Source organism: Hippopotamus amphibius, chromosome 12, assembly GCF_030028045.1.
Source record: "Hippopotamus amphibius kiboko isolate mHipAmp2 chromosome 12, mHipAmp2.hap2, whole genome shotgun sequence".
NCBI classification, from domain to species: Eukaryota; Metazoa; Chordata; class Mammalia; order Artiodactyla; family Hippopotamidae; genus Hippopotamus; species Hippopotamus amphibius.
Window position 1 is genome coordinate 11530649 of NC_080197.1, and position 13501 is coordinate 11544149.

Below are 13501 nucleotides of genomic sequence, written 5' to 3' on the forward strand. Positions count from 1 at the left end.
TCAAAGCTGTTAATTTTTACCACTTGGATTTTTTAAAAATTTTTTTAAATAGCTGGGAATAATAACTAGCGAGGGTGGAAAAAACCTTGTTTGACTTGGTGGTTTTTCTGCCTCAGATGGGTAGGACTGGGAAAGAAAGAGATTCATCAAATGAAATTCTCCCCCCCAAATAACTTTTGGGATTCCTTACTGTTAATGTCTCTCGCCCCCTCCCCACCCCACCCTCATTTTCTTTAAATACTTTTTGGGTGAAATTATCACACAGTTGCTCCAGAACATTAAAATAGATGTGCCAAAGGGTGTAAATTTATTGTCAAAAAATTCCTTGTGTTTTTAAAAAAAAAACCCACGCAGCTTTCTTTTCTTTCTTAAATGTATGTCACTGTGTACCCACAACCTGGGAGCTTCATCTCTCTCTCTGTATAGTATGAATATCCAACATTGTAAGGAGATCTGAAATGCAGAAATTCAGGATTCATACTGAAGCTTCAAATTGATAAAATTATAGTAAAACTTAATAAAATTTTAGGGATGTACCATACTATACCATGGTCATTGGCACCGCCACTGAAGTGGGATATTGGAGGCAAATCATGTATAAGTTTTTTTTTTTTTGCTGCGTTGGGTCTTACTTGTGGCATGCAGGATCTTTGTTGAGGCATGGGGAGTCTTTTGTTGAGGCACATGGGTTCAGTAGTTCTGATGTGTGAGCTTAGTTGCCCCACGGCATGTGGGATCTTAGTTCCTGACCAGAGATCAAACCCAACGCCCCCTGCATTGGAAGGCGGATTCTTTACCACTGGACCACGAGGGAAGTCCCCATGTATAAGATTTTGATGTAAAGATCCAGGTGAAAGGAATCAGCGAGCAAAGTGTGGCTGTGACAGCTGTAGGTTCACAGGACTCCTGGGCATCCAGAACCTGGGAGATAATGGAACATATTTGTTAAAAACCTGGACTCTGGAGACAAAGACCTGGTGGGAAATCTTGGCTCCAAATAGTCAAGGTACTTATCCAGACCTCAGTCCCCTCACCTATAAAGTGAGGATAGTAACCTACCTCTCGGTTTATTGTGAAGATGAAATGAGGTAATGCAGGAGGTATTTAGAGAGGCACTGGCACCCAGGGGACTCAAGAAATGAATTGCCTTTTACATGACTCCATCTCTTTATAAGCAGAATATGTGGATTCATTTTGTACAGGACACCTATTGTGCGGAGCAGTGAGCACTGATCATCTCTGATTTGGAGGGTAGAAATCAGTTGTTTTTCAGGTTCTGGTGTTTCTCAGAAAATATTGGTCCAAAAATGCTGTGCAAGCTTTGCAGATATTCTAGCATGGCAGAAATCAAACTTCAACATTCCTATGACATATTCTGTGCTTTGTTTCCCCTTGATTTTTATTACATCTCACTTGTGTATTTTATATATGGGGGCAGGAAGAGAGAGTGAGCAGCCTTCCTGTTTTCTTCTATTTATTCCTTTTCTGCTTCTGTTCCCTGTATATTCTCTCCCTTTCCCCATCCTTTATTTTATTTTGAAATCATATGAATGTGAATGGGGTATAATCCTTGGTTCATAGATTTGTTCCATTGTTTTCCTGGAATGTACTTGACCGTGTTAGAAATCACACATTGGTCTGTAGGGGGTGTTCAGAACAAAGATGCCAGATGTGAGTCACCCACAGGAAAGAACACCTAGTCTGACAGGCCCGCACTGAACACTGGTCCCACACTGAACACTCGGCCCACCTTTGCCCAGCCCTGCACCAGCTCTCCCTGGCTGTATACCAGTAGTACTGGCTTTATGTCATGATGTCTTTACTCCATCTGCTTGCTCCAAGATTTGGCAGACAGGGTATTCCTCCTGCTGCTTCATGTAGAGCAGAAATACAGTCTTTGGTAAGATTTGGCATCCAGCTTGTAGTAACCAAATGGGATTCTACGTACAGCACCTTATTCGTTTCATCCAAAGGAGTTCCTTCCTTTAAGGAACTTAGGTCTGGATACTAAAAAAGCTGTCTTTTATCTGAAGCCGCGAATCGTGAATTTGAGTAGGGATGTATTCGCTTGTTTTGATTGATTCCTACTAGTTGGCCCACCTGCAGTCTGATCCTGGACTGTTTCTTCAATGTCACGCCCCTAAGTATAGTGCAGAAAGCCCTTTGTGATCCTGTTGCCATCTGCTCTTCTAGTCGTGTCTCCCCGCATAGCATTTCTGCCATACATACCCTTCATTCCAGCCACACCCGACTGCGTTTAGTTCCTCAAATGTATTTTCTCTCTTTGTGCCCTTTCATTTGCTCTTCCCTTTCCTGTTTCAGCTCTTCTTTCAAGACTGTATCCTAGAGTCACCTCTTCTTGTGAGTATTTTCTGACCCCTGCCCTCACAGTATAAGTTACACCCTCCTGTGCTCCCTTCCACACAGCACTGGTTACAGCTTCCTTGTCTGGCTCTTTCACTAAGATAGTGGCAAGGACTGTATCTTACTTCTAATTATCACTTTGTTCACAGAGTAGAGGGCAGTTTCTGGCACATAATGGGTGTAAAATGAATATTTACCTGGTTTGCCTTTCCTCTGTTTCTTCCTATAAAAATATGTGTGTGTATAAAATTTCACCGTATTTCTGGAACAATTCAGCATCTCTCTCTCTCTCTCTCTCTCTCTCTCTCTCTCTCTCTCTCTCACACACACACACACACACACACACATACACACACACGCTATTGAGCTTTGCTTTTTCCCAGTTAACAATATATTCTGGAAATTAGTTCATAGATTTTCCTCTTTTTTGGGGGGAGGAGGGGGCGGGTGGTAAATGTTATGGAGGTATAGCATACATATTAAAATGTACACAAATAAGTGAGCAGCTTGATGCCTTTTTCCAAAATGAATATACCTTTGAAACCAGTATCCAGGTCTAGAAATAAAAAATGACCAGAAGTTCCCTTTCCAGCTCTCCTCCCCTGCCCCATAGATACCTCTTCCCGGCTTCTGACACTACAGATGAGTCATGCCTCTTCTGGGGCCCTGTGTTCATAGAATCACACCATCAGTGCCCTTTGGTGTCTTTGTTCCATGTGATGTAGGAGAGACTCATCCGTGTGGTTGCTATAGTTGTAGTTTGTCTCTTCTGGTTGGTGTATAGTATTCCAAGATTCAGATGGGCCACACATTTTTAATCTGTTCTACTGTAGATGGACTTCTGGGTTCTTTCCAGTTTGGGGCTATTTTGAATGATTCCTCATTCTTTTGTGTAGCCTCGCGGTATCGCATCTATGTGAATGTACAGTAATTTATTCAACCATTTCCCTTTGGGTGACGTTTCGGTTTTTTCCCAGTGTTTTCCGATTACAAATATTGCACAAAGTTTTGAATAAACATGTGCCTCATATTAAGAAACATGAAGAAACCACACAACTTGACGAGTGAGAGTACCAGAGAACGTTTTTAGTGAAAGGCTAATCTGTTTGGCAGCTCTGCTCAGTTGGTAAAAAGGAATTGCTGAACTTTTCTTAAGAACAGGTTTGTGCAGTGAAGCTGGTTAACTCAAAACATTTTGAGTTCCTCTGGTAAAGGAGAGAGAGAGGCTTGAAATCCCATATCCCTGCCTTCTTGGGCACAGCTGAGTTTAGACGTCTCCACTGTTCATTGTCCCAACTTAGATACTCATTTATTCAAGTGTTAATTGTGCGTCTTCTGTGTTCCAGACACACTCTTCTAGCCACCATGGGCATAGATCCTTGCCCCCTGGAGCTCACATTCTAAGGGAGATAACAAGACAAATAAGAGAAGGTGTAATATGTTAAATAGAAAAATAAAGAGGGAAAGGTGGCTGGGGGCTGTGCACATGCACGTGTTTGAGTGTTGGTGTTAAGACACAGATTTTTAAAGACTGGTCAGGAAAGGAATGGCTTGCTTTCTTTCTTTTTTTTTTTTTTTTTAACCCTTGAGTGTCAGACTATCCACCATCCAGACACCCACGGGCCAGAGCACTGGCTATGGACAAGCCTCTCTTCTCTTTGCCCCTAATGACACAAACGTGACACAGCAGCCACACCTGCAATGCCTCTAGGGGCAGTGGGCTTTCTTTTTCTACTTCTTAATTCTGTTTTAGCTTACCAAGCCAGATGCAACAGGCATCAAGGATACACATGTTTAGGTTAAAAAAATTATGAACTCCTAAGGGTACAGAAACTTCTAATTGTGTCATTTCCTCCTGGGTTCATGGTGTCAAATTATTTTGCTCCTAATCTGGAATGTCAGATTTCATTATCTAGTGAGGAATTTTTTCAGCGTCAGATGTGGGTTTTCAAGTGAAAATCCCACGTTACCTGATTCATAAGGATATGGATATGGAGGCCAACTGGAACTCTCCTGGAGAGAGGAGAGGATGCCTTCCTGTTAGGAGGTCCAGTGCTTTACTCCCGGAAACTCTCCAGTTAAAGCCATGGCCCAAGTCTGCGTACACTGGCATCTTGGTGGAAATTTCCAATTACGTAAACATGAGTGGGGCTTATTTTTCTCAGCTGAGTTATGATCATAAGAGATGCCTCAATCCAGAAATAGGTGCTGGATAATATTACTGTTTCTCCAACGTATAAAAAAGTTACTAGTAAGCCTGAATTTGTAGTAAATGTTATTTTAGCATTTATCACACTGCATTATACCTTCCTGTTTAATTGTGTCTGTACCTTATTCTGTGTTGTCCTGCTCATCCTTGGCATGCAGCGGCCTAGTACTGTGTGTAAAAAAATAAAAAGCACATAGGAAAGTAGAGGCTCAGTAGGCACTCGTTGACACAATGGAGGATTTAACAACCATGTGCCAGTGTAATTTTTTTTTAACCTGTGATTCACCTACAGTTGATCAGGAACACATTATTGGAGAGTACCGTTTTTCAAAGAAATGTTCATCAAAGTGGTAGGGAACGCCTAACTCAACCTCTCGTGTTTTTTGTTTGTTTTTTTTTAAATACAGTATTTCAGGTTCATTCTTTTTTTTTAATAAATTGATTGATTGGCTGCGTTGGGTCTTCATTGCTGCACGCAGGCTTTCTCTGGTTGCATTGAGCGGGGGCTACTCTTCGTTGCAGTACGCAGGCTTCTCAGTATGGTGGCTTCTATTCTTGAGGAGTACAGGCTCTAGGCGTGCAGGCTTCAGTAGTTGTGGCACATGGGCTCAGCAGTTGTGGCACACGGGCATAGTTGCTCCACAGCATGTGGGATCTTCCCGGACCAGGGCTCGAACCCATGGTCCCCTGCATCGGCAGGCAGATTTTTAACCACTGTGCCAACCAGGGAAGTCCCTCTCTCTGTGTTTTTGACTTCACTATGTGACCTTGGGTAAATGACTTCTGGAGGACTTGACATCTATCTCAAGAAATCAAGATGATATCTACTTCACAAAGAAGTGAATTTTAAATGAGATCATTTAGATTGAAAGCAAGGTGTGTGTGCTTGCGCATAGGTACTTACTAGTTTAGGCCAGAACCATGGGCTAAATTTAGTAACAAAACTTTTAATAGGGACAATTATAAGGTCCTGCAGTTTGATGTATATAACCAACTGCATGAGCACAGAACAAGAGGAAGTGTAGCTTAGCAGCTAAAAAGATCAAGTATTTTGCCTCTAGCAAGCTTATTGTGAATCAATAATGTGGTGTGACTGCTGTCTGCCAACAACACTCAGCAGTTATGGATTGATTATCTAGCATATAATGGGAGTTTTAAATTCTGTTACTAAAATTATCCAAAACAGAATTTCCCACAGTGAGTTCTGCAGGGAATCACCTGATGCTACTAGTTATGTTATGTGGTGGGGAAAGGGGCAGGTTTGGGAAATGGTGGATTAGATGATTCAGCATCCCCGTTGTAGGATTTCTTTGGCCTTGAGTTATTGTGCATTTGCACCTCCAAGAGGGGGCTTGAGTTGACAGCACTTTGGGAACAGATGGAACAGAGCTGCTGGTAGTTCTGCTTGTTTCTGGGCGCATCAGACTGCACCTGGACCACCATCAGCATGGGCACCACCCTTTGTCAAAGTGTAGACTCCTGGGCTGGTATCCAGAGGAGATCAGCCAGGATGGGGAAGGAAGTTGTGGTGACTCCAGGGTGGGGAGGGCACACAGAGGAAGTGGGCTCTCTAGCATGGGGCTGCAGGAGAAGGTTAGGTGGGGCAGAGGTGAGGGTGGGGGGAGGTTGAAAATGCCTGTCTTCCAATATCTGGAGTGTGGGAAAGGGCCTTGACGGTTCCATCAAGGGGCAGGATGAGAATCAGTAGGTAAAAGTGACTGGAAAACATTTTGGACCCAACCCAAAGTAGAATTTTCTTTGAAGATGGCTGTATTTTACATACTGACTCTGTGTTCTTGGAAGGTATAGTTTTGAGGTGGTGGTGTATGAGGAGGTATTGAAAAGTGTTCTTTAAAATCCCATCCAACCCCGAGTCTGTGAATTTGTGATTATTTTCTTTTGTTTGGCAAAATTTATTTCCTCAGCCTTTTATTTTTTCAGCCTTGTGCTTAATTCCTGTGGATAATTAGAAATAGCATTAATAATACGTGGTTTGTGTAAATTTGTTAATTGAATGACAAGACTAACACATGAGACAGTTGTTAGCAAACTAAGACAAAATATAAACAAAAGGCAAATTTTTGACAATCTTTAACAGTACCACAGAAATTCTAGAAGGGGAAGACTGGAAAAGTACATTTATAAACTGGGGCTTGAAGGATTGATGAGATTTGCATGGCAGAGAGGAGAGCAGAAGCATTGCCGATCAGCACAAGCCCCGGGGATGAAGGCAAGAGACGTAGAAGGCTTTTGAGAAGAAGCAGTGTGGATAAATCTGTAATTAAGATAGATCCACTTGGCAGCTTTGTGTAGGAGATAAAGACTTGAGAGCTATTGCCTAAGAGCAATCATTTAAGTCTTGTGGGTGTGTGAAATCTTTGAGGGACAGGTTGTGGCTAGAACATGGATGAGCACGTTCTTAAGCCTAGTGGTTAGAGCGTAGGTACACCTGGCTCAGATCCACCCCTCAGTGACCTTGGTGGAGCAAGGTGGAGAAACCAAAGCCTAGAAGTTAACTCTAAGTTGGAGAGTGTTACTTGCCTCTTAGGTTTATGAGGATTAAACAAGATAAAGGATTAAGTAATTAAGTGCTCAATGAATGTTACTCACTATTATTTATTATGTCCTGAGGTTCCCTAGAGCCGTGGTTCTGGAAGTGTGGTCCTCTGACCAGCCACAATGGTATCACCTGTGAGCTTGTTACAAGTGCAGATTCACGGGCCTTAACTCAGACTTACTGCATCAGGGTATCTGGGGGTGGGAGGCGGAGAAGCAGGCTTCAGAATGCTCTCCAGGCGATAGGCAGGGAGGGGTTTAAGAACTGTCCTAGGGGAATCCTGCATAACTAAGAAAGGGAGGAAATTTTTAAAAGAGGGGCTAACAACAGTGTCCTTTACAGTGTAGAAGATAAGAAGCTCAGAGAAAATGAAATTTTGGAGAAAAGAGGTAGTGTATTTTATGCAGTGCCTGACAGCTTTATACACAATGTTCAATAAATATTTGTTTTTATATTATTGAAGACAACTGGTTTAGTAGTATGTTGGGGATGGAAGGAAGATTTAATATGTGTATTATACATAATGTATAGCCTAAGTGATTAAGAAAAATACTACAGAACCACATTAGAAATATGATATTGGATGAAGTTTAAATCTTAGGCTTCACTGCCTGCCTACTGTGACCGGGCACTGTGCTCTCTGCTGTAAATAGAAAATGAGATGCTACTCTTGTTTTCAGAGTTTTCAGAGCATTATACTTTCTTTAAGGATTTGAAGCTGTTTTTTTCCCAGTGACTTTTTCTTGCTACAGAGAGTAAACACTGCATCAGATCTATTCCCCAAGATGCCAGGAGGTAACAACCATGCAGTTGTCTTCCAGTCACTGCCAGGCCAAATGTGAAACGGCTCCCTCGTTTCGAAAACCATTCTGAACATTGATTTCTTTTGTTAATTATTTTATGGCTCTGGATTTACCTTAGAGATGATTTGAAATCTTTTGAAAGATTTTATGTCCCCGTTTAATGTGGGCCACCGGAGGTTTTCCACGTTGAGAGTTGTGCCAGATGATTCATCCCTGTCCTCACCCCCACCACACGTACGAGCACCACACACAACAGCTTGAAATAAAAGTAAATTGACTTCTAAACTTCATCCATTTAGTCGTTATTTACTGCCCATTACGTGCAGGATACCGTGATAATTATGATGAGACAGTGTCCACAAAATATGCCTTGTTGAAGAGCCAGGACCACCCGAGGACGTGTGTACTGAGTCAGGAGCAGTGGCCCAGCCTCTCTGTTGCATACCTGCCTGGGGCCTGGTTGGAGGTCAGCCAGGTGTTCAGATGATCCCTAGCACACGCCAGAGTGGAGACTCATGCATTTGCCACCCCTGTAAAACATCCCCCTTTCACAGTGAGTGGTGAGGGGAACATGAGTAAACTAGGATGGCTGGTGAAGAAGCTGTGTTTACAAACCTTACAATTTCTTGAAAATAAATGATACTTGAGATTGCAAATGGAATACAGGAATTATATTTGAGATCCTCTAATTTCATGCTGTAGAGACTTCAGGAAAACCCAAGGGGAGATCGCTCTCCAAAGATGACGATGATTGGGCAGTTAATCTGAATAATCATTTGTTAAGAATATGTTTTTTGTTTTGCTTTGTTTTCTTTGGGCTATAACTTGCATGTAACATTATTTTAGTTTCAGATGCACAATATAATGATTTGATATTTGTGTGTGTCATGAAGGGAATATGTTTTAGCTGACACCTGGACCAAACCACCTGCTTCTTTCCTGTTTTGGACTTTGGGGCTAAGGTGGGTGGGTAGCGAGGACTGCTGACATTCTTTCATTATCTTCTTTTTCTTTCCAAATACCGCAAAGAAAAGTAGCTAGAACCTTCATCGCCACTTTCCAAAGATAGCCAGGACCAGATGTATCTACCTCTAAGTGTTTCCAGAAGGCAGGGCAGTCAGTGGTTTCCTTTCTCTGAGGATAGCCGTCATGTATTAAGAATGTGAACTTAAAGAGAGCAGCGATCTTTTTCAAAATGTTTTAATTGATTCTTAAAGGTCTTTCTGATCCTGACAGTATTAGGATACAGCTTGGGCATTTGAAGACCAGGTGGAATATAATTTTTTTAATTTATGGTTTTTTTTAAACTGCTGAATATGGACAGAAATTCCCCTGAGTCCTACTAGCTACCCAAGGAATATTGGTGTCCTGAAAACGTAGAACCCAATTTGGAAAATAGAAGTTAGGGCATTTGTAGAGTTTTAGAGCTGAAAGAGGTTTCAAAAGGAAAAGGGGGAAAAAAAGAAAGCCAAAGTTATGTGGCTTTTTTGTGTGTTTTGTGTTATTGATTGCTTCTGAATTAACCTCTTTTCCCTCTCCTTCTGTTTTCTGCAGTGAACACCTACCTCTTCATGATGCAGGCTCAAGGCATTCTCATCCGGGACAACATGAGAACGATCGGCGCTCAGGTTTACGAGCAGGTGGTTCGGAGCGCTTATGCCAAGAGGAACAGCAGCGTGAATGACTCAGGTATATTTTTAGTAAAGGGGTGGTCTGCTCAGAGTGTCTCCTCCCAGGAGAGGTAAATTTGCTTCAAATAATTATTTTTGATGGAAAAAAAGTGCATTGTGAAGGAGGGAAGTTTTGGCTGAGTCTTATGTTATCACCAAAAGAAGAAGCTCTTGCAAAATGAATCCTTGTTCGTTTTGCTAACAGTGTATTAAGGGTGACTGGATGACTCCATTTCATTCCTAATACTTTTCAGAGAGTGGGGGAGGTCAGGAGTATCTTTCAAGACCTACTTTTTTGTGTAGTTGCCCTAAGTGGGCAGATTAAGCATGTATCTTTAGGACACCAGCAAAGCAGGAGCACTAAAAGCTGTTCCTGAAAATAACTTGATTTAAAAAAATAAACCCATACCGTCAGTGAGGAAAAACAGGTTGCGTGGACTTGCTTACACTTATTTTTTGGCTTAACATTGCGGGGTTTGTTTGTTAGTTTTGTTTTTTGCGTTACATGTGGTAGTGGTGTGTCCACAGTGTTTTCAAAGGTAATATGATCCTGGTGGCCATACAAGAAGAGTTGGTCCAGCTCCTCTGGATGCTGCTTGAACTTGTTGAGCCCAGTAGGACTTGTTCACCTCATTGTTTATAAATGCTTTAGTTGTAGCTTAACAGATTTCCGTTTCATAATCATCGTGCAGTCTGGGACAATTTCCACAAATTATAAAAGCGACTTCTGGAAGAAAAGTTGAATGGATCACCTAGTTTACCTTCCCCAGTCAGGTGTGGTTTTCATCCTGTGGTTGAATACTAGCTGCATGCCTGAGTTTGGTGGTCAGACTCATTTAGCTTTTTTTTTTTTTTTAATTAATTAATTAATTTTATTTATTTATTGGCTGTGCTGGGTCTTCGTTGCTGCACACGGGCTTTCTCTAGTTGCTGAGAGCGGGGGCTACTCTTCATTGGGGTGCACAGGCTCCTCATTGTAGTGGCTTCTCTTGTTGTGGAGCACGGGCCCTAGGCACGTGGGCTTCCGTAGTTGCAGCACATGGGCTCAGTAGTTGTGGCTCACGGGCTCTAGAGCACAAGCTCAATAGTTGTGGCGCACAGGCTTAGTTGCTCCGTGGCATGTGGAATCTTCCCCGGGCAGGGCTCGAACCCGTGTCCCCTGCATTGGCAGGTGGATTCTTTACCACTGTGCCATGTAGGAAGTCCAGACTCATTTAGCTTTGAAGAAAGCTTTTCAGATTATTCAGCTAAGTATCAATGATGGACCCAGGAGTGAACTTTTCTGCCTTAATCTTTGGAACTTTTACCTGTAGCTTGTATTATATTATAAGCACTAATTATGTAAAGAGGGAAAAAGAACACTGATGTTAGATGGTTGCCTAACATTATATTGTAAGAACTTGTTCCTGAATTGTGGTTTTGACTTAAACGATTTTTACAAAAGACTATACATAACAAGTTCTTAACCTTTGAGAGAAAGCTGTCTTTTTTATTTTTTATTTATTTTTTATTTTTATTTTTTTTAAAGCTGTCTTTTTTATCTGTCTTTTTAACTGTTCCAAAAATTGAACAGAGGAAGTATTTCCAGATGGTTAAATGGGTCTGTCATGAGGCTTCTCTAGTTTCCAGCCAGGGATGGTTTTTATTTAGAAAATAGATTCTGAAATTTCATTTTGCTTCACATTTATGATTTGCCTCTTATTTCTTTAACTAAGGACTAATGTGCTTCCCTGTGGCTTTTTACTGATTTCACCCAAGCCTAGTGTTATAAAATAGGTATTTTTAAAAATTATTCTTTCCTCCATATCAGTCCTTTGTTCTTCTCTAGTAAGTTCTAAGATTGTCCAGAGCTCACTGTAGCATGTGAAATTGCTTTGCAAATGTGCCAAGTGAGAATTATTCTGTGTTGTTGGGATCTCAAGAGAAAGCATTGCCTGTGAAAGGGAAGTTAAATCCTGAGAAGAACTGACCACATCCTAATTTATCAATCTGCCCTGCTGGCCAATTTAGCAGCATCCAAGAACTACTGTTAGCAAATGAATAAACTTCGGTACTTCCTTTCTTCTTGTTTGCAAAGAGCAAATGATGAACTTTTCAGAGCTTTTCAGCCAGATTGTGACCCCATGGGATGAATTGCCTGAGCTCTGCACCGTACCTGGAAGAGGAGTCCCTGCAGAACCTGAAGTCAAGGGGGAAGGCTGAGCGCGTTTTTGTTTCCAAATTCATCCTGTGTGGTGGTGTTGGGTTTTGCAAATGATCCCACACACGTTGTCTCACTGGACTCGGATATGACTCCATTGGGGAGGCAGGGTTGTTACTTCCATTTTTCACGTGTACAAATAATTTTGGGGGTGCCGGAGTGGCTTGTCATGTGACTTTCCCTATACTCTGCCCGAACCTGCTTCTAGTTGGATGATGAAACTCGGGAATCCATCGACTGCCACTCGGAGCTCTTGCCCCTGTGTCACTCTGGATAAAGGAGCAGTGTACTGGCATGGCCTTTACCCACTCCAAGTGTTCGTCCCTCTCCAAGGTCAGAGGATGCTGGAGCTTCTCTCTGGGTCATTGGTGAGGTGGCTTGTTTCCTCGCAAAGTTAGAGGGCGTGTAGCAGTTCTCTGTCCCTGCACCGCTGCTGGTCTTGCAACACAGGCTCACGCTAATTCCCAGAGGGGTTGTTGTCCCTGGGAAGCTGAGCAGGAAGTGAGTACACCCATGGAAAGCGTATCCAGGGATCCATCATTATTTGAATTTGTATGTGTTTATCCTCAAATTCTCATACACTAAGGTGATTTTTCCCAGCACCACTCCGGTTGGACTAGTTAATCATCCATTTCATGTTTAGTGTGTCTCTTTTCCTTGTGAATTTGGAGTCTGCCCTCGGGGCCTGCTTATGGTGGGGTAGACGCTTTGCTTGCATTATGTCATGGGCTCCTGACAAGAACTCAGTAAGATAACTACTGTGTCCCCCTTTTAGGGATGAAGGGCAGCAGTGGGATTGGGATTTGCTGACCTCTGAACCCCAGCACCTCCTTCATTGCCCGTTTTGGTTTTCTACCACCAGTACCTGGTACACTGCCTAGCACACAGAAGGCACGGAGTGAGTGATTTTTGAGTGTGTGAGTGGATAGATTTCACAAGAAAACACATTTTAAGTGTTGTAACCTAGTTCTGAAATTGCCATCTTGATTGGCTTCTGTTATTGGCACATCATTTCATTGGAAGTTATCCAGTAAAAACCAACTACTTTTATTCACTTCAAAGTAGTTTTCTGCCTACCACAGTCAGAAAGAGCGTTTGGGGCCTAACGCTGCTGAGAGAGCTAAATGACCATCACTGCTGACCTGGCCACTCCCACCAGGAGCACTGTGGGCTTGGTAGAGAGTGTAGCCTGGGCTGAGGTAGTTCGTGAGCTGTGTTGCCCCACCCTGGAGAAAGTGCTGTGGCAGACACCCACATTCACAGGCCGTCAGGAGGCCCGGTGTAGCTAAAAAGCTTAGTGTGTCCTTGGAGCAGTGCTACCCTTCTTTATCCCTGAAAGCTACAGTGGCTGCTGCCTAAAAAGAATGTAGTTTGAGGGGTTAGGACTGTGACCTGGAAATAAGCCTGAAATAATGACTGGTGAAGCTTCTTGTCTTCGGTACATGAGATTGTGAGTCCTGTAAAATTTACTCTGAGCAGTGGGGGGAGACACGCAAGAGAATGTTGGCATCAGAAGAGAATTCTCTGGGTTCATCCAATCCAGCCACTTAGTTGTGTATTTGAGGTGAGAGGTTGGGTGGCCTGGCACTTAGGCGCCATTCGCCCCAGTCACTTTCACCCAGAGGGAGGTTTCTTCCCTCTGTACCTGCGTGCGCATGCACTCAAACCTCCCCACGCTGATGGTCCCAGTCCCCTTCT

The 13501-nt window shown here is 42.6% G+C and overlaps 1 protein-coding gene and 1 non-coding gene across 8 annotated transcripts in view; one reads left to right on the forward strand and one right to left on the reverse strand.

The window, feature by feature from the left end:
* The window catches only part of B4GALT5 (beta-1,4-galactosyltransferase 5), a 74103-nt gene that overhangs the window by 42672 nt on the left and 17930 nt on the right, over positions 1–13501 (forward strand). For 6 of the 7 annotated variants that reach the window (XM_057703367.1, XM_057703370.1, XM_057703368.1 and 3 more), the window contains one exon: positions 9488–9622. In XM_057703367.1, coding sequence (XP_057559350.1) covers positions 9488–9622 — 135 coding nt within the window. Of the gene's footprint in view, positions 1–2322; positions 2362–9487; positions 9623–13501 lie in introns of all 7 variants that reach the window. The other variant, XM_057703372.1, reaches the window with a different exon arrangement.
* Positions 3953–4082, reverse strand: LOC130834224 (small nucleolar RNA SNORA17). The gene has a single exon (XR_009048612.1). It is a non-coding gene; the product is annotated as a small nucleolar RNA SNORA17 (small nucleolar RNA).